At 40.2% G+C, this 19,099-nt stretch overlaps 1 protein-coding gene across 1 annotated transcript in view; it reads right to left on the reverse strand.

Moving 5' to 3' along the window:
• Window positions 1–749: 749 nt before the first annotated feature.
• ntf3 (neurotrophin 3) overlaps window positions 750–19,099 on the reverse strand; it is a 33,386-nt gene continuing 15,036 nt past the window's right edge. The window contains exon 2 of the mRNA XM_086146914.1: window positions 750–2,891. Within this exon, the coding sequence (XP_086003040.1) occupies window positions 2,022–2,891 (870 nt within the window). The 3' untranslated portion in view covers window positions 750–2,021. The remainder of the gene's footprint in view (window positions 2,892–19,099) is intronic.

Consider the following 19,099-nt stretch of genomic DNA (forward strand, 5'->3'; position numbering starts at 1 on the left):
TGATTATTATCAGATCTCCACATAAATTTGTTTCACAAATGAATTGATTCAGCACAAACTGCATCTGGGATTCCCAAACTTTTCAGCAACAATCCACCCAAATCTCTAAAGCAAAGACAAATAATCATAATCAAATTAATCTCACATGTCAGTCGTTTTCACACCTTTGTAACAATCATGGTTTAAACAGGGTACTTTTAATTCATTGTAAACTTTACATTATGTGTGTAAATCATTTCACTGCCCTCCAAGGGAGTTCTGAACCTCACTTCCAAAGCCCATTCAAATGAGTTGGTTTACTTAATTGTTTGATTTAAATGTTTACCATCAAAGTCTAACATTATGGCTACCAGGTCAAGACGATATTTGTTTTGGTAATTCCAATCAGTCAAAGGTTCACACTGACAAAATCATTAAATGTAATGTTATTCTAATATACTTTACTTTTATACTTTACATATCTTGTGCGTTATTTAACAATTTAAAAGAAGAACGTGTAGTTTATGTGGCATGGAGAAAAGTTGCATAGCCAGATACAATTTCTTTTCCGAGGATGGCAAATTAATCTGTGTAACATACTCTTATGAAACTATATGACAGTAAAATAAAAAGATGAACTGAAAACGTTTACAAACATGTTCTTATAATGGACTGGATCACAGTGAAACATGACTTTTGACAGCTTTGGCTTCACATATTGGACCAGCAGATCTGCTGAGAATTGGACATATCAAAGTGAACTCAATGTGCATATCTCAATATTTAATCATTAACCACATACATATTGACTGCAGCTCCTCAAAAATAAGACAAATCCAATAACATGAAGTCAGCTGCTAACATGTTTTGTTTAGTATAATACCTCGAAATCAGATGGCTGTTTACAAACCAAATATAGTTCAAGAAACTTACTGTGCCCACCTCAGTCATCTTTGAAGACATCTTGTTTTTTTAATCATTCAGCATTTGCACTGTGTGTGTGTGTGTGTGTGTGTGTTCATAATGTAGTGTTCCCAGTTGTGAAAACATTTCTTTATTCAAAGGAAGAAATAAAAATAATACAAATATACCTCATGAAATCAGTATAAGTTGTTGTGAAAATTGTGAATAGGATTACAAAACCCCACCCCTTCTCTGCCTGCAAACTCCATCTACGAAATATTGTTTTTTTAAGTTTGTACTTTTTCTTACTTTTGTACTACTTGTCAGAGGACTGAAGGCTTCTGCTGTGTTAATACATAACCGTACAGTGTGTAAACTCTGAATGCAGCTGTAACGTATGTTTATTCAAATGTCATATCTGTATATTGGATGCCTTTTTATCATTATATGTATGTGTATATATATATATATACCCACTCTTTCAAGAATTGCCTTATAACCATCCAAGGATCAGGGGGGCCAATCCATGCTGCTTTATGACTCTTAAAGTTCAACCACATAATATTTGCAGTAACTGGTATTTGAGAGTTACCATGTCCCAACTTTTGTCTGCAGCCACACTGATCAAGGCACATGAAAAGTCTTAATGTGAAGCACCTTTGCAGCCCAGCTCTGTATTACAGTCTTAAATTCAGTTCATGTCTTTTTTTTCCATTCCTTTTCATAGATTTTTTTTTTCCTTTTGAAGACTTCTTTCAATAAATAACACAAATATAGTAGTACATTGTATATAGATAAACATGTATAAACTACATGCATTTCTAATAATTTAAATAATTTAATTGTATCCTTCCCCTTCTCACAGTCACTCTGCCCCCCCCATTCCAATAAGTTCATCTGTAGCAGTGATGCTGCGACAGCTTGAGGTTTCGCAGCAAATTGTAAAATATCACTTAAATGAACTCCAGGTTTCATAAGTAAAAGTGTGATTGTTTCAATGAAATGTTGCACTTTGCCACCACGACACAACACTCGTGGTGGTGGTGGTGGGGGGCGGTGAACAGGAAATAGAATCCTATGTGGGAAATAAAATCCCAGTCAGGTAGTAACAATCCCTCACAGGGACAGGATTGGTTTATTTACGTCCTGTGACGTTTTCTAGACAAGGCGCAGACACAGGAAGTGTCAATACGTATCCACCTCCAGCCGACTGAATTGTGATTCTGTGTCAATGCTCGAACATAGGTCTGTGTCGTCTTACACTGCGAGTTCCAGTTCTTGTCATCAATGCCCCTGCAGCCACCCTTGAAAGGCCTCGGGGTCCGACAGCGCGTCTCGTAAAAGTACTGCTTGATGTCTTGTGTTGCACTGGTTTTAATTTTGGCCAAAACAGTGACTTGGTCCCCCCAGGTGTCCACTGCCTGAGTTTTATCTGTTACCCACTGGCTCTCGCTGTCACACACGGAATATTCCCCACGATAGCTCCTATGCTCAGCGTAGCGCTTCTTCCTTGTCTTGTTTCCTGCCACATCTGGTCCACTGCTTACAAAATCGTCCGCGAGGTACAGCGGAGGCGGTTGCAGCGGCAGCCTGTCGCTCAACAACACGCGGGGTGAATTAAACCGCTTGTGCTGCCTGAGCAGGTCCGAATTCAACAGCATCACCTGCTGGTCTAACAAACCCTCGCTGCTTTCACCACTGCGGCCCATAACACCCCACTGCTCCACATCGCCCTGCTCCTCCAGAGGAAAGTTCGCACTGAGCAGTGGAGGAAGTGAGTCTTGCAGATCAGGGTCTCTGCTCTTTCCCTGCTGGCTCTGATTCCCTCGGCTCTTTCCCCTTGTCAGGTCAGCTTGAAGCAGCTGGATGATAAGGGAGTTCAATGGGTCTTGACTTGGCTGCTGCTGCCCATGACGACTGCTGTCCATGTTGGTTGCCTGGATACCATAGAGGTACACGAGGACCATCACATACAGCAGGATGGACATCACTAGATTCACCTGTAAAATCTGACAAGACAGAAAAAAAAACAAGATGTCATTATTTCTGAACAGCGAGCCCAGTTCCATGTGAGGAGGCAAATTCTGGCTGCAGAAGAGTATGTCTGGGTCTTGGTATGTACATGTTATCGGAATCAACTTGCCCCTGCATGAACTAAATACCATGCAGCTGTTCCAAGAATTACATTGAAACTCTTGGTACAAAAGCACTGAATACCACTACATACTATCATTATTCCTTATCAATACATGTCTAAATGCACTTCAGACAGCAAAGTAGGAATTTCACTGTACAGGGAAACACATTTCATCACAGTGCATGTGACAATAAACTATTTAATTCTTGAAGCTTTGATCCTTTCAATTAAGACAAAAAGTGGAACATTTAAATTTCAAATTCTTTATTTTTCTTTACTTATATCTGATAGATGTATTGTTTTTACTCCCTGAAACTAAAACAAATGACTTGAAAAGACACCAGGAGATGTAAGGTTCACACTTGCATCACCTTGCCAAAGGTGCCATTATTTTCCTTTTGCTCACAGCCAAAGCAGAAGTCTCAGATGAAAGGGAATTAGTTTTGACCTGAAGCACAGCTTAATATTTTGCAACACCATGACGTTTTTTGGGTTCTCATCCAATCTCAGCAGCCAAGTATGGAGCCACTTACTCAGGTTTGTGTTGGCAAACTTAAGAAGTGTTTATAGAGTTCAAAGAACAATCACTTGTGTCTGCATTGACAATGTATTGCACGATATATTTTAAAACTATATTGATTGGGGGGGAATGTATAAATCATCCAGGGCATATTGTTTTTTTTAATTGTCTTTCAAGAGCAGATGTTTGCACGACCACATTTTTGTTTTCGCACAGAGGCAATGACAGGGGAAACCTAATGGAGGAAGTGGAATCCAACTAAAGTGTTACAGGACTAACCATTTAGGGACACAATTGGATGGTCCCATTCTCTTTAAACACATAATCTCGTTATCAGTGCAGACAAACTTATAAATCTGTCTTTGACAGACTGGTATTCGTATATGTTAGTCAATAGGAAACCTTTACTGATAAATCATTCGATTTAGATACTGTTGACAGCTCGCCAAATCCTGATATTTTCTCACCTACCAAATCTCTAAGTCCTCCTGCGACTGTATTTAATCTTTTGGTATCCAATAATGACTTTTTGTTTGTTTTTTGATGTCCAACATCAACCTAATTTTATTTCAAACCAAGCTGTAACATCTGGCCTTTCTGAGATGAATCTGACGTCTTTCTGGTGTTAATTTAAGACCCCATGTCACTGATTCCAACAGACCATCCAGTATCATCATATGTTACAGTTAGATCATGTTTAAAAAATGTTTTCGATTTTTTGATATTCCAGATTTATTACTCCCAAGTGTTGTTATCCATTCTGAAAATCCAGTGTCGTTTGGGCTCTAGTTGTCACATGAAATTAAAAGACACGGGCCTGTTCCAACAAATTTCCCTGCTGAAACACGGCAGTTGTTTCTAAAATTGCTAAGTGGAAAAGGGAAGTGAATGATTGACTTTTATATGAGCTTGGCTGCTGAAACTGTCCTTCCAGTAGTTGACAATGGTTTTATTCTCCATTGGGTTCCTGGATCACGGCTCGCCAAACTATCTATCCAAAAGAAGAACACTTGCAGTCTTCTACTTTGAATATGACAAGAAATCCATGCAATGCCAATACACAGACCTCCTACTGTGATACTGAAATAACAGTTCCACTCAACTTTGATACTTCTGTTTTGGTTATCATTTTGAGCATTGGTGCAGTGATACTACATATCTAGTCAGACAAATTGATTACCACCCCACTCTGACCTGTCCGCAACCACACACCCGCTGCAATAAAAGCCCACAGTGCAGTTTATAATGTTAACATTCAGGGGCTGGTAGGCTAATGAGGCACAGTGGGTGAGTGGGGAATTACAGCTCTAGCAGGCAAATAATAGTACATGCACTGTGTAATGACAAAGAGTTGGAAAACATTTCCCCCTGAGGTGTAGTGGCCTGGTCCCCCCCTTGGTACCAAGACAGTATTAATTATCAAGATTATGAACTATATCGATAGTCCATGTGTGAGTGCTACCTAAAAGGGCAGAGATGACAGAGATGACACTAGAAGATTATTGAAATTTTCACGATGTGAGCCCACATATTGTCCTCTGCTTACCATGTGAGTCTGGACTTCTCTGTTTAAGTATGTGAACAGAATTGAGCTGACTGGACTGATTTGTGATCTGATCAGGTAGGTTGCACTCACTCCATCTGGGCTGAATGTGTGGCCACACACTGAAGGACTGCCTAATCGCCCTGGTTAAAAGGGCACATATGTACTCACTTGAACAGTATGTAATTATTTAATCATTATACAACCTAAAGATGGCCAAAAAACACAAGTAAATATTATACCCGCTTACCTTCTACACACACACACACACACACACACACACACACACACACACACACACACTACACATGATCTTGATTTTCAGCAAATAAGGCGCACCTAAAAGCCTTTCATTTTCTCAGATACCGTGCGCCTTATAATCTGATGCGCCTTATATATGGACCAATATTGGTCAATATTGGCACCGTAGTCAGGGGGCGTTTCCGAAGTAGCAGCGCTCAAAATCTGATAAGGGTAATTCCAGTCCCACACCACTTGTGTTTGCGTAAAGACCCCAAAATGGCAGCTTTCAAGAGACACGCTTACGACGTAGAGTAAAAACTCAAGGCGATCCGTCACGCAGTAGAACACGGGAATGGAGCAGCAGCGACAGAATTCAACGTTAATGAATCAATGGTACGGAAGTGAGGGAAGCAACAAGATGACCCGCGCCAAGTAAAGAAGACCAAACACTTTCCGAGGAAACAAAGCGAGATGGCCACAGTTTTAGGACAAACTCGAACAGTGGGTTGTTGAACAGAGAGCATCAAGAAGACGCGTCTCCAGTCACTATTCGAATGAGTGCAACAGCGCTTGCTAGCGACATAAACATCAGTGAAGTTAGAGGCGGTCCTTCTTGGCGCTTTCGTTCTTTGAAAAGCTTTGAATTGGAGTTGGAGTTGGAAAAACATTGTTTTCAACGAAGGCGACGCAAATACCGGTAAGAGCTACCAGTACGTACGGTACCATATTGTGAATGCACTAACTTGTTTTGGGAGTGAACGGAGTTGTCAGAACGATGGTTTGTATTCTATCAATGAAGGTTTACTGACTGACTTATCTGACAGTTTTGTTGACATGCGCTTTGACGCAGCTTCATCTAGTGGATACATAACGCAACCCCAGCCACTACAGTAGTTTCTCTTCTATGCACCTTATAATGCCGTGCGCCTTATTTATGAAAATAGTTTAGGCCATTCATTGAATGTGCGCCTTATAATACAATAGTGTGGAAAGAACGTTATTAATTCCATTATGTCTTGATTATAGTAGAACAGCCCTGTTGTGTGTTTATGATACATTATTTTTAAAAAATGTTTTTGCGAATTCAAATAAAATGGTTTCTTTCAAGAAAATTGATATGAATCACATATGAAAACAGATTTCATTTCTGTTGGTGTACGTTGCCTTAGAAAAGGCCTACAGTGATGTCATCACTCAGAATGGACAATTAATGTCAGGCCTGACCAGAAATTAACCCCACATTTGGGGGGATAAAATTCAGAGGAAGTGTTGGACCAATTATATTTACAATGTGTGAAACAGACACTACTTTATACATGTTCATATTGAAATTAAGTCTGAGGTTTTAACCACAGACTGGACTGCAGCTTGGGTTGTATTTTGTGAGGGAAGAAGAAGAAATCCAAATGAAACATTTGAGGTGAAATGTAGTCTGAATTTCAGAAATGTGTGATGAGAAAGTGCAGGCTCTTTTTGAATTCTTCATATTGCATCATCCGTCAAATTTTAAGTGCGGTGACAATATCACTCAGCTCCCCCAAATGCATCCCTGTTCATTTTTAGCTCTCGTTGTCTAACAGTGTTTATGTTTCATTCTGGGCAAGTACAAACACTTTTTGCTTTGGACTTCTCTGGACTTTGTTTGAATGAGTAAGGAGAATTTCACTGGCCTCCATGCCACTGCATTACTGACACTCTTATCAGGTGAATGAATCAGCTTTGTTTCCCCAAGGTGTTAACACGTGTGAAGTGGCTTGGTCGCTTGTTACAAGTCTTCTCATTCTGAAGAATCTGATCAGAATCGAGCTGCTTTTAAAAAAAAAAAAAAAACAGAAATGTGAAATCCATATTTCCTCAATCCAAAGAAGACCATGAGATCCCGCAAATTCTTGTCTCCACTGATTGAGAGTTTGATGACAATCTTGTAGAGTAAATGCATTTTGTTTTAATGTAACACAGCAGCAGGTTTGGACTAGAAGAAACATGTGAAGCCTCAGGGAATAGTTACAAGATTCCTCAGATTCAAACAGAGGTTATCAACACCTCTTTGAAACTAGGCAGAGATGAGATTGGGGTTCCTGCTTATCCTGCTGTTCGGTGTCCACTTCCGAAATCTTTTTTTACTCTTAACTGCCTTTTTTTTCTCTCTCATGAAAGAAGAGATCCTACATAGCAAGAGGCATGTTTACAAGAAATTCACCGTGTGCCTCTGAGCACTGTACTTCACACTTAAATGGATACTTGCTCAAGGAAAATATATTTTTCATGTGACATTCAGATGGTGTTGTGGCCTGAAAGTAGTCCTAGAACTGGGTGAAACTGGAATGCTGGGTTTTGGGGCTGTCATCCAGCACCACCACAGTGGCCCATGTGACTCTCAATTATTTATGGTTAATATTGTCTAAAAGTTTTCTGGCGTTTTTGGTTGCAGTTGAACCAGAGCCAATACCCTGGTCGAAAACTTTGCGGTTATCCGAAATCTGCGCGACTGATCAGATGTATAATCCACCTAAATAAGTGACACATAGGATATACTGAGCTTATTATTGTTAGTTTGGCTAGCCAGTCAAGTCGCTATATTAACTGTAGTAATTAAAATTACAATATATGACATAGAACATCCAGATTCAGCAAACATGTAAAATTTGGCTAAACCACTCTTAATTTTGATCTGCTCTTCTCTCTTTGGAATTAATTACCCTTATTAAGTTGTTAGATGGGGTGCTTATTTCTGTGATTCTCATCAGCCTTCATATAAGACTTTGGTTATCCCCTGGTTTTTCCAAGTCAAATTAATTTCAATCTTTTTTTGTGGTTGGCACACTGATTCCCCGGTTTGGCAATGTCACATGATAGCTGTTTTTAAAATGCAAGAAAGTCTGTGTCAAGTCCCTTCCATAACATCACATTTCACAACGTTAACCTAAGCCACAATGTTTCTTTATCTTCGAAGTCAGAGAGCATGTCCAAGTACTTGCAGTACTGCATTATCATTTTTGGAAGTATGACTTACCTAAACCAAGAGTTATTTGTTGATCTAGCTCTTCAAGGGACAGTTGAGGCGATAATCACAGACATCTTTTGTCTTGCCTTCGGGGCTCCTTATCCATCGACATCATATTGATGTGACTTACTGATTCTTGAGATATTGATCATACATGTTGCTTTTTTTTACTCTCAATGGGAGTTAATGAAGTGTCTATGTTGGCAAAAAACAATATTCTACTGGAGCTTTAAAGGACCAGGCAATAATAAAAGCGTCCAATATCTCACCTCAAACCGGTTATTCCAGTGTGAATAAGTGCATCCATTTGATTTCTATCAATGAGTAATTCTAAAAGAAATCTCTGAATGCACTTCAGGTTCAGAGCCAAGAAGCTTCAGCATAGTGGATATTTCCACAAAAAGTGGATTAAACACATTGGAAACTCTGATTATGTTGTCCTTCATTCAGAGGGATTTTTTCAATAGTAGGAATTCTTAAGGATCTGTTTCACATTTTGAGAAACAAGTGTAAATGAAGGTAAATAAAACTGAAGTTAACAAAGTAAAAAGTTAAAGTTCTTATTCTCACTCCAAAAACCCTTGGGCAACCAATTGACAATCGTATGACACGGATGAAGCGCTCATCCGTCTTCACTGAGTGTCAAAGGTTTAAGGACGGGTCAGTGCTGGGAGTTATCAGCTTCAACATGGCAACTTATAAAAGGTAAATCCCCATTTATTTAAATGTCAGATTCATTTAGATAATCTTGTCACCTTCAGCTGCAGTGGAGGAAGAAGGGGAGGACTGGGACAGGAGTCAGATGGGGGGGTTACTGAGGATAAACAGAAGGCTGTTTCATTGTAACGGTGAACAATTTGTTCCGCAACATTAACGGCAATGCTTCCTGTAACCTAGTCGGATGGCTGGTTTATGGTGTGCCTTGTGACTATTTAGTGCATCATGGGCACTAATTTTTCAACGTTTTAATTTGCACAGCTTTTGAAAAAATAAGTCTTGAGATGCACACGGCTGTTACAGGTCACTCAGTGGAGCAAATATACCTCCACTGTCAGGAAGAAGATTTCCTTAACTTGACACACTGACCAAAGCATCAAGCCATAGATGGGTTAATCCCACAATATTCAAACATAGTTGAGTTAGTTCTGAGTGTAATTACTGTAACTATGTTTGCCGGATAGTTAAAGTACTTTGGTTTTATCTTTAAATGTAATCCATTTCTGGAACCTCCTTTAGATCCAGCTTACTCTGGATTTCATGCAGAATCAAGTAAAATTCAACTAAAAATTACAATGCAACAAAACAACGGCTTCCACAATAAAAAGTTACCTTTTCAGGTCAACACAATCCGGCACAGGAGGGTTTCCTTGGTTTCTCCCATCCCCAACACAACTCATAAAATAAAAATAACGAAGGTCCGGGACCACCGGTCAAAGAGGAAGTCAACCAAGAACAGCGGAATGATCTAATCTTATTTTCAAATAGAATTTTGATTCGACAAATAATAGGACAAGCTAACAAAGATAAAAGACAATGAAAGGTGTTTTTTCCTCGGATTTCAAATTTAGTGCACTGTTCTATTTTATGACTATGTGTGTGTTTGCTGGTTTAAAAAAAACTATTAAATATTTCATTATGACTTTGACTTCAAACATTACGTCTCATGTACCTTTAATGGCAGCAGAATCATGACATATCAATGTGAATACAAGTAGAACTTAAAATAGTTTTACTAAACTTATACTTTTTAGCTTTCCTAGGTTTATGGTCAAGTCCCTGCGCATTGTTTTCGAAAATGAACCCTTAATATCTTATTCAAAGGAGAAAAATCAAAAGCATGTTTTCATTTTTATTTTATTGAGGCTTGTCCAATATAAACTTTGGTACTGTCACTTGTTCAGTCATGTAAGGTGTGTTTCAAGGATATCTTTATGAGCCTTTGGTATACCAGCAAATTCTAAAAGTTATCAGTTTTTGACATTAGAAAATGAATAAACAGTGATTTAAACAGAGAAAAGCTCCTGATGACAATCAGTTCCAGTAGCTGCAGCACTATGTAACAAGGTCTACATTTAACAAGATCTGATGTAACTGTTCTCTGTGCATGTTTGGATGGGAACCTCCAACAAATAAGAGTTGAGTCAATATCTGTCACTTTAATCAATTCTCCAAATTACTCCAAAGACAGAAGTGAAATGGTATTAATGCAGATTAATATTTCCCAACTTTAAACTCGTCAAACAGAAAAGGCTGCAGAGAAGAACTGCAAAGATAAATCAAAAGTAAACCCGAGTCACCATCACAAGACCTGCGTTACATAAATCAGATGGCTCAGAAGCTTTTCAGGTCAAATCTAAATGATAACAGAAAGCGTATGTGCAGACCAAATGTCCAAAAGAAAACAGAGCCTTGTTGTCCAAAAAGGAGTCAAAAAGTTCACAGAGAAAATTGGATTTTTATTTTTAGCAACGTCAAAATTTGCAGACAAGTAAGGATGTGTCTCACACTTTTTTTACCCTTCAGTTCTTTTTAAGGAGGCTTAAGAGATGTTGGGTCAGTGCCATCCTTCAACCTGTTTTTCTTTTCCTTCATTCAGTTCTTTCTTCTCCTTGGTGTCAATAAATGCACATGGCAACCTACAAGAACTCTCTGTCTTCCCTCACAGTATTCATTTCAGCTAGCCTGATGCGTCTGCTGTAAAAGAATAGTAAAGAGAAAAATGGTTCCCCCTGGCTAAAAAATAAAACCCATCTTTTTTCAAATGTATTTTATTTACCATGTTTTGGAAGTATTTTATGCTTCTCAAAAAATTTTCCTCCCAATTTTGCGTCCAGGAGCGAAGGTCCTATCAGAATGTGACACACTGAGATGTTAGAATGAAGTGCTATTACTGGTAGTTAATTCTCAGGGACCAAGACATATACGTCAATAACTCCCCTATAAAAGACCCTCTTTTACTGGCTGTCTCCGACTGACAGAAAATGAAAATGGGCATGAAATGGTGGGAGCAGGCAAGCGGGTATTAGCTTGAAAAAGTGCTCCAATCTGGAGGAGATCGATCTGGGAGCTGTGGGCTCATTGCCTTTTTCCTTTTAACTTCTGATTGATTCCAATCATGTTAGTAGGAGTGCAGACAGGTCTCCTGGTTAGGTATGTTGTCTGTGCCTACAGAACCATGGACGGCCTGCAGACTCCCTGGTAAAACAGATGCGTTTTATGTGCATTAGTTTTTCTTTCTTTCTTTATGATGAAGCATGTGTCCCCGGGGGACCTTCATGCCACTGACAGACTTATTACTTTACAGGCTTATTACTTTAACTTTTAAATACACGCTGAAAGCTGCATGATGTGCAAGAATCAATGCTGAGCAATAAACGTTTACGGACATTCAGGAGTAAATAGAAGTGCTCTGTATTTTTCACCGCTATTGGAGGACAGTCTTTTTTTTCTCAAACTTCAAAATTTCTGAAGTGGCAAAACATGACTGTTTTGTTTATTAGTTTTTGTTTCAATTTTAATGCTATTTGAAAATTTCTTTATCTCTCAATGAAGAAAGGTCGGTGACATTTGCCGCTTTTGGTCTGGACAGTTCATACAGTGGCCATAATTACTGCAGTATTTCATCAATGCAGTCAGACAAATACAATTTCGTCATTTTTATAGTTTCATTATTTTATCAGACATGACCATAGGGAGCCATTAGCTCCCTATGGTTCCTGCGGTGGATTTCCCTTTTTAAAACCATGCAAGCTGAATTTTATACAGCTGGGCCTCCAGAGTGTTTTCATTTGATATTCAGAATAAAATATAATCAGACAAAGGTATGGCAGGATACGAACATGGGATTTTTATAGATATAACTTCAACAACCCAAGAACTTTCAGCCAAGTCTTTTTGTGTCTCCAACAAAGGCAACTTTATTGTAGATGTCAGATAACACATATTCAACAACAATTTCTCAACCAATTATTACAAATGCCAATACTGTCATCAGATATTTTGTTCTAAAGTATCTTTTTATTTCATAATGAGTTTTTGAATTTCCTCCAATGGGACAAATAAAACTACTCTTCTGCCTGCAGTTTTCTCTCTCACCTCTTGTTAGATCTGTGGTCTCTGTCATTATCCTCTTTCTTTTTTATTTATGTCAGGTTAATATGATGGAAAGAGAACCACAAGTTTATTGAAATGTATTTATCGGAAATGTTATATCCTAAAAATTAAAATCCACAAGTATTAATGCCAACGCGCTCCTGGATCTGTTGAGGTTTACTTAGAATTCTTCCATTGCTGTTACAGGTTCAGTGGGAGGTGAATCATTTAAAGGAACTCACATGTTAAAGTTGGTCTTGGCACAGCTCCTCTGAAAACACTACAGTTTAACTCTGTAAAAACAATCTGTGTGGCCCGATTTGATGTCAAGAAATTGCAACATGAACAACACGGCTTCTGACTGTTCTTTTATTTGATAGTTTCACTCCAAATGTAGCAGCTTATAACACATTGAGGTAACACTTTGAGTGAGACTAAAAAAGGTGTAGGTGCATCTTCTCTCTGAATCGATGCCAAATGTTTATTTAACCCACAGCCTGTATCACGAAACAGAATTAATGGATTAGTGAGGTAACTTCAAGTTCAACCAAGGATTTTCTTCATCACAAAGGCTCACTTTATCACCATGGTAACTTCTATGATAGACCTAATATGTCCAGGCTCAAGATGACAGAAAGCCACACAGAACAAACTCTCGTAAACAGTAGGAAAATTTGATCACCATTCCTTGAGGCTTAATGTGTGTTTCTTGAACATACCCATCAACATATGTGTGTAACTAAAATTAATCAATTAATCATAAGAGAATTTAACAGAATGGAGTGATGGATGGATGGGGATGACAAACATTGGACCTAGTTTTCCCTTTCCCGGACACAGGACACTGGGGCACTCATCTGGAGCCAGGGCCGGGGGCGGGGCTCCATGGCGAGCACCTGGTGACCAGGCCTTCACCCCTAGGGCTCAGCCAGGCATAGCTCGAAGGATTGACTTGGGTCCCTCTTCCTCTGGACTCACCACCCACAGGAAGGGCTAAGGAGGTCAGGTCCAGTATGAGCTGCCCGGAGTAGGGGACGTTAGCAGTCCAGTCCTTGGCCGCAGAAGCTAGCTCTTGGAACATTGAATATCACCTCTCTGGTGGGGAAGGAGCCTGAGCTGGTGCGCGAGGCTAAGAGAGTCCGACCAGATATAGTCGTACTCGCCTGGACGCACAGCGTGGGGTCTGGAACCAGGCCCACCGAGAGGGGCTGGACTCTTTTTTTCTAATTCTGGAGTTGTCCCAAGTGAGAAGGATCGGGCAGTGTAGGCATATTGATTACCCCCCATCTTGGCGCCTGCAGGTTGGGGTTGAAGCCTGTGGACGAGAGGGTAGCCTCCCTTCGGCCTCAGCTGGGGGGAACGGGTTCTGACTTTTGTTTGTGTAAATGAATTCAACAACAGCTCAGTTTACCCACCCTTCTTGGGGTCCCTAGTGGGGCGCCTAGAGAGCACTACTACCAGGGACTCCCTTGTTCTACTGGGAGACTTCAACACTCAAGTGGGCAATGACAGTGGAACTTGGAAGGGCCTGACTTGGAGGAACTCCCTCCCCAATCTGAACCCAATCGGTGCTTTTTTATCAGAATTCTGTGCTTGTCATAGATTGGCCATTACAAACACCATGTTCAGGCATAAAGGTGTCCGTATGTGCACTTGGCACCAACACACCTAAGGCCACACTTCTTTGATCATCCTTGTGGTCGTATCGTCGGACACTCAGGTGAAAAGATGGGCCGAGCTGTCGACTGATCCCCAACTAGTGGTGAACTGGCTCCGATGGTGGGGGAGGATGCCAGTCAGACCTGGCAGACCCTGCTTGGAACATCTCGCAGAGTCCCCTGTCAGAAGGAGTTTCAACTCCCACCTCTGGCAGAACTACAACTACGTCCCGAGGGAGGCGGGGGACATTGAGTCTGAATGAGGCATGTGGAGAAGTTCAAGTAACTTGTTTACAAGTGAGGGAAGGATGGAGCAGGAGATTGACAGGTGAATTGGCGTGGTGTCTGCAAAGATGCGGACCCTCTACCGTCTGTCGTGGTCCCACCCTCATCTATGGACACAAGCTGTGGGTTGTGACCGAAAGAACAAGATTGCGGATACAAGCGGCCAAAATAAGTTTCCTCTACAGGGTGGCCAGACTCTCCCTGAGAGACAGGTTGAGAAGTTCGGTCATCCAGGAAGAGCTCGGAGTAGAGCCGCTGCTCCTCTGCATGGAGAGGAGTCAGATGAGGTGGCTTGGGCATCTGGTCAGGATGCCTGCTGGACACCGCAGGGAAGACCCAGGACGCCCTGAAGAGACTGTCTCCAGGCTGGCCTGGGAACGTCTTGGGGTCTCCCCAGAGGAGCTGGCCCACGTGGCATGGGAGAGGGAGGTGTGGGCCTCACTGCTCCGTCTGCTGCCACTGCGACCTGACTCTGGATAATCTGATATAATTTCTTCTGTTATGTTTCTCTTCCCCTGGATTATTCAAAAAAGGTGATTAAACAAACATTATTCCTATGTATGCATATGGCATAATTGAGATATTATCACAACATTTTGCCAAAAATGTCACAATGGATAGTGAGAGACAAAGGCAGAGAAAAGAGACAAAATGGAAACATTTGAATCGTCCCCCCTTTTTTTCAGTCAACAATCACTACTCTTATCAACATAAGGCAGTACTAGCAGTATCAGTAGCAGCAGAAACAGCAAGTGACTGTTTCTGGACAAGAAGCAGAGATAAGGGTTTTGTGTCTTACTTGATCAGAGTAATTGATTAAAATTAATCATTTAAAAAATAAACGTAATTCTCCATTGCAGTAGAATGTGGGTATAAACACATTACTGAAATATTTAGAGGAGGTTTGAGGAGGAATAAATCAAGGTGGAAGTATGTTTTTTTGTTTGTTTTGTTTTGTTTTTTCACTGCCTGGCACATAGTTCTGCAACCTCTGAAGTCAGTTGAGGGGAACTTTTAATTCTCAGAAAATCCCACGAGTACTTTCACACTGTTTATAATCATCTCTGGTGCCAAAACAGCTGTCACTATTCAACATCTGCCTCTTCATTCTCTCTTCTCTTGCATGTAATTATATACTCTCTCATGTAATAGAACCTCAGATTAAGGTGTGAGTCACAGTAAACACCAGTGCATACAGCACATCCACGCAGAGGGGTTGGCTGAAAATGCTGATTGCACCACAAGTTTTGTCTTTTACTAGTAAATATATTTACTATATGGTACCTCGTAAAAAAATGTGCTTTAATACAGTAATAATGTGCAAGATTTTGTGAGACATCCAATGAAAGGATATTGATGAAAGGAAATCAATACAATAAGGAAAAAGAAGATAACGTCGCTCGTAATAAAGTGGCAGCATTTGGAAGTCCTTCTAAGTTTACAGAAAGTCATTAGTATTGTGTAGAGAGGAGAATTGGTAAAAGTGAGATGGTGGAGAGCAAAAAAAGAACCTACAACCAGGGGACGATTGAGTGACTAGCAAATCACTGTTTAACCTCTGAACTGATCGTAACTGGAACACCCGCCCGGTAATCTACTAGCAGAATGTTAAACATGGCAAGACAAGTACAGTTAGACAAAAGGAGACATAAACAATGGCATATTTGACCCGGTCTGTTATTCTAAAAGATGCCAAGCTCTTATTGTCAGCATGGAAAAAAACAGTGATTTCTTTGAGGGATTTTTTTTTTTTTTTTCAATTTTTCTATACTGGGACCGCATCCCAGAAAAGTGTGCTTCTCCATCCCCACGCACTACATCCCCACACATAGTCCAATCCTTGCAGTCATGTATGTAGTAAATACATACTGTATATCATTCAATTGTGGCTCTGCGTGTCTTGCTTCATGTTGACTCTGCAACAACTGGGCCATTGGGCTAATTGTGCTCCATCTGCAGTAGAAAGGACAGATAAGGTCTAGGCTGAATTGACGCCGACTGTTAGAGCAAGTGATTAAACTTCTGTTCTTGCTGCCAGGCTAAAAAGGTGAGGCCACATGCTGTAAACTAATTAGCGATCCACCTTTGCAGGCAGCAGCAGGAGAGGCTCAGACCTGCCTTGATGGAGAAATTGTGCTTCAGCTAGATGAAACGAGAAAAGCCACACGATTTTAAGTTTGGAATTGACTACGGAGGAATATAGACTCTGGTCAAGTACTGCCCTCTTAACTCAGTGGGTGAGTTGCTATAAGAAAATCAGGATGAGTTACTTGACATGTGCGGCTTTTCAATAAAACGGGTTTTCAAGTAACGGCATACACAATGACATGTCTGCCAGAGCAAACATAAAAAGACTTTAAGAACACCTTGAGAACTCTGCATGCGCTCCAGGCAGAGAGGAAGAAACCTGACTTGTGGAGCCACAGCCGTATCAGGATTACATCCTTTGCAGTACATGCAGCCTGGAGACCCCCATGATGATGCGGTCTGGGTGCTTAGGGATGGAGCTTAGAGGACAGTGTGCCAAACCAGCAAATCCCCCAGAGGGATTTTCACTCAGCAATGTCTGAGCCCTAATACTGTCCAATTGACTCCAGATGTTACAGCATGCGGGGATAAAATGACAAAGCGCGCAATACCATTTGTGGCTGTTTCCTGTGAAATATCTGATTTTTAAATAACAATTCATCAAAACTTATAAAGCTAGTAGATTTATAGAAGCCTGAAAATACCTCACAGGTCAAATCCTTATTCTTTGGTGGTCTGAAGTGATGGAAATGTAAGGATCCTTGATATATGTTTGCAGAGCTGGCATGAAATTCACTTGTCACCACTCACAGATTAAAGGGGAGAGAAATATGTCAAAGGCAAAGAGAAAACGAGACAGGTAGAATAACTACTTGCTCCCCATTTCAATCTATCTGTCTTTCTAACATCTGTTTTCTTCAGAGGGGGTGGAAAAATAAGCACTGAGGTTTTGCGGGATTCCTACAGATTACTTCAAATATATAATTTTATACTATAGAAAAGTTAAAAAAAAAATAGCAACGTTCAAACTTGTTACACAGAATATATTTCCAAGCTAAATTTTAGCCTAAAGACAGATTTGAGTGTGTAAAATTTCTAACGCTTTTTATATTTTCTCCATATAGGCCCCACAATTTGATTCCTGCTCGGACAACATCTCATGTCACATCCGGGTGTCAGACAGAGTTAAGGGAAGGGCCAAATTCCACGCATAGTAGGGATTTCAATTGAATGTATCTCTGCCCGAGGCCAGGTGAGTCGTTTGCATTCACAGCAATTATCCTTAAGACGAGTTTGTGCCTGAGTTTGGCAGTAAACCTAGGCTCCCTTAGTGTCTTGTGTACATCAACAGGCCAAGATTATGTTTAAGTGTGGATTAGGATCACACGATCAGGTAAGGTGTATAGAATGCAAGTGTTTAGAAGAATGCGGTGAGTTTGTGGTAAGAATATAAAGAGACATGTGTACATACAGTTACATTACTACACCGGATACTAAAAAAGTAATGGGAACACACACCTTGAAAAGATTATTTAGAGAGCCCTTGTTAGGTCTGTGAAAACATGATCCTGTTTGAGTATTGAGCCAATAAATTACAAAATTGGTGGTCAGTCTGGAGTATTTAGTGGGTTTCAAGCTGTTTTTCTTCTGTATCCACTTTCATCATAGATATAACTGAGACTACTTTCTCTGGAATTACTTTTCATCACATGCATAGAAAGCGACATACAGTACGGCAAGGTCATGTCAATATGGATATTCACAAATTGTACTGTAGCACAATCATGAGCACAATAAAACAGATGAAATTTAAGTAATCTGGAAATAGTGTGGGTTGGGCCAGAGATTTGTTGGTTTAAAATTATTCGATTTGGTATCTCCACGGTGTTGCATTATCTACCTCATGTTATACAAGTGGATGCCATGCAGTAGGGAGGAGTGTCACCACAACAACAACAACGTTGAAGTTCAAAATGCTGGAGGCTGAGCAAATACACACCAGCAAAGTACTGCAATGCAAGTATACAACCAATTTGGACATTTCAAGAGAACTTTACAAGGTGGAATTGGAATTTGGGGAGAAAAAAACACTTACAGTTGCTCTGAATGTATTGGAGTGGAATTAGAACGGAAAAAGCTGACTTTATTGGCGACTTGCGTTAAGCAGCAGATCCACCATGAGCTACCAGACGCAATTATTTTCAGGCCTTGCTGCTGAAAATCTCTACTCACTCAATGAAAGGACAAAAAATCTTTATAAAGTCTCCCTGCCAAGTCATAACTCAGGGTTGTGATTTCTTTTTTTATGTGTGTGTGGTGTCAGCAGTGTACATTGGGGGGACCATGCTGACCACAGTGGTGCAGTTTTTGTGGTAATTGTGGAGCTGCAAAGCAGAAGCTACACTCCCTCCAACAGATGATTCTCATGTCTGTTCATTTTGCCAGCGAACTGAAGGATTGTTAATACGCAATTCTGGCAGTCATTACTACGAAATAAAATTTTATAGATCCTCAAATTTTAGGACTAGGACTCTGAACCACAAAGAAAAAGCCTCTTCATTTTACATCCCTTTATGCTGAATTAGAACTTGCACATTCATTCTGTTCTGTGGCCAAATCCAAACTTTACCTCCAAAAGGGTGTTTGGTTAATTACTGACTTTGTAAATCAAAACAGGTGACCGAATTGGTCATTAGTCATCATTTTT

Source organism: Fistularia commersonii, chromosome 5 (assembly GCF_037954325.1).
Source record: "Fistularia commersonii isolate RoL2024-O1a breed Wild chromosome 5, RoL_Fcom_v1.0, whole genome shotgun sequence".
Classification (NCBI taxonomy): Eukaryota; Metazoa; Chordata; class Actinopteri; order Syngnathiformes; family Fistulariidae; genus Fistularia; species Fistularia commersonii.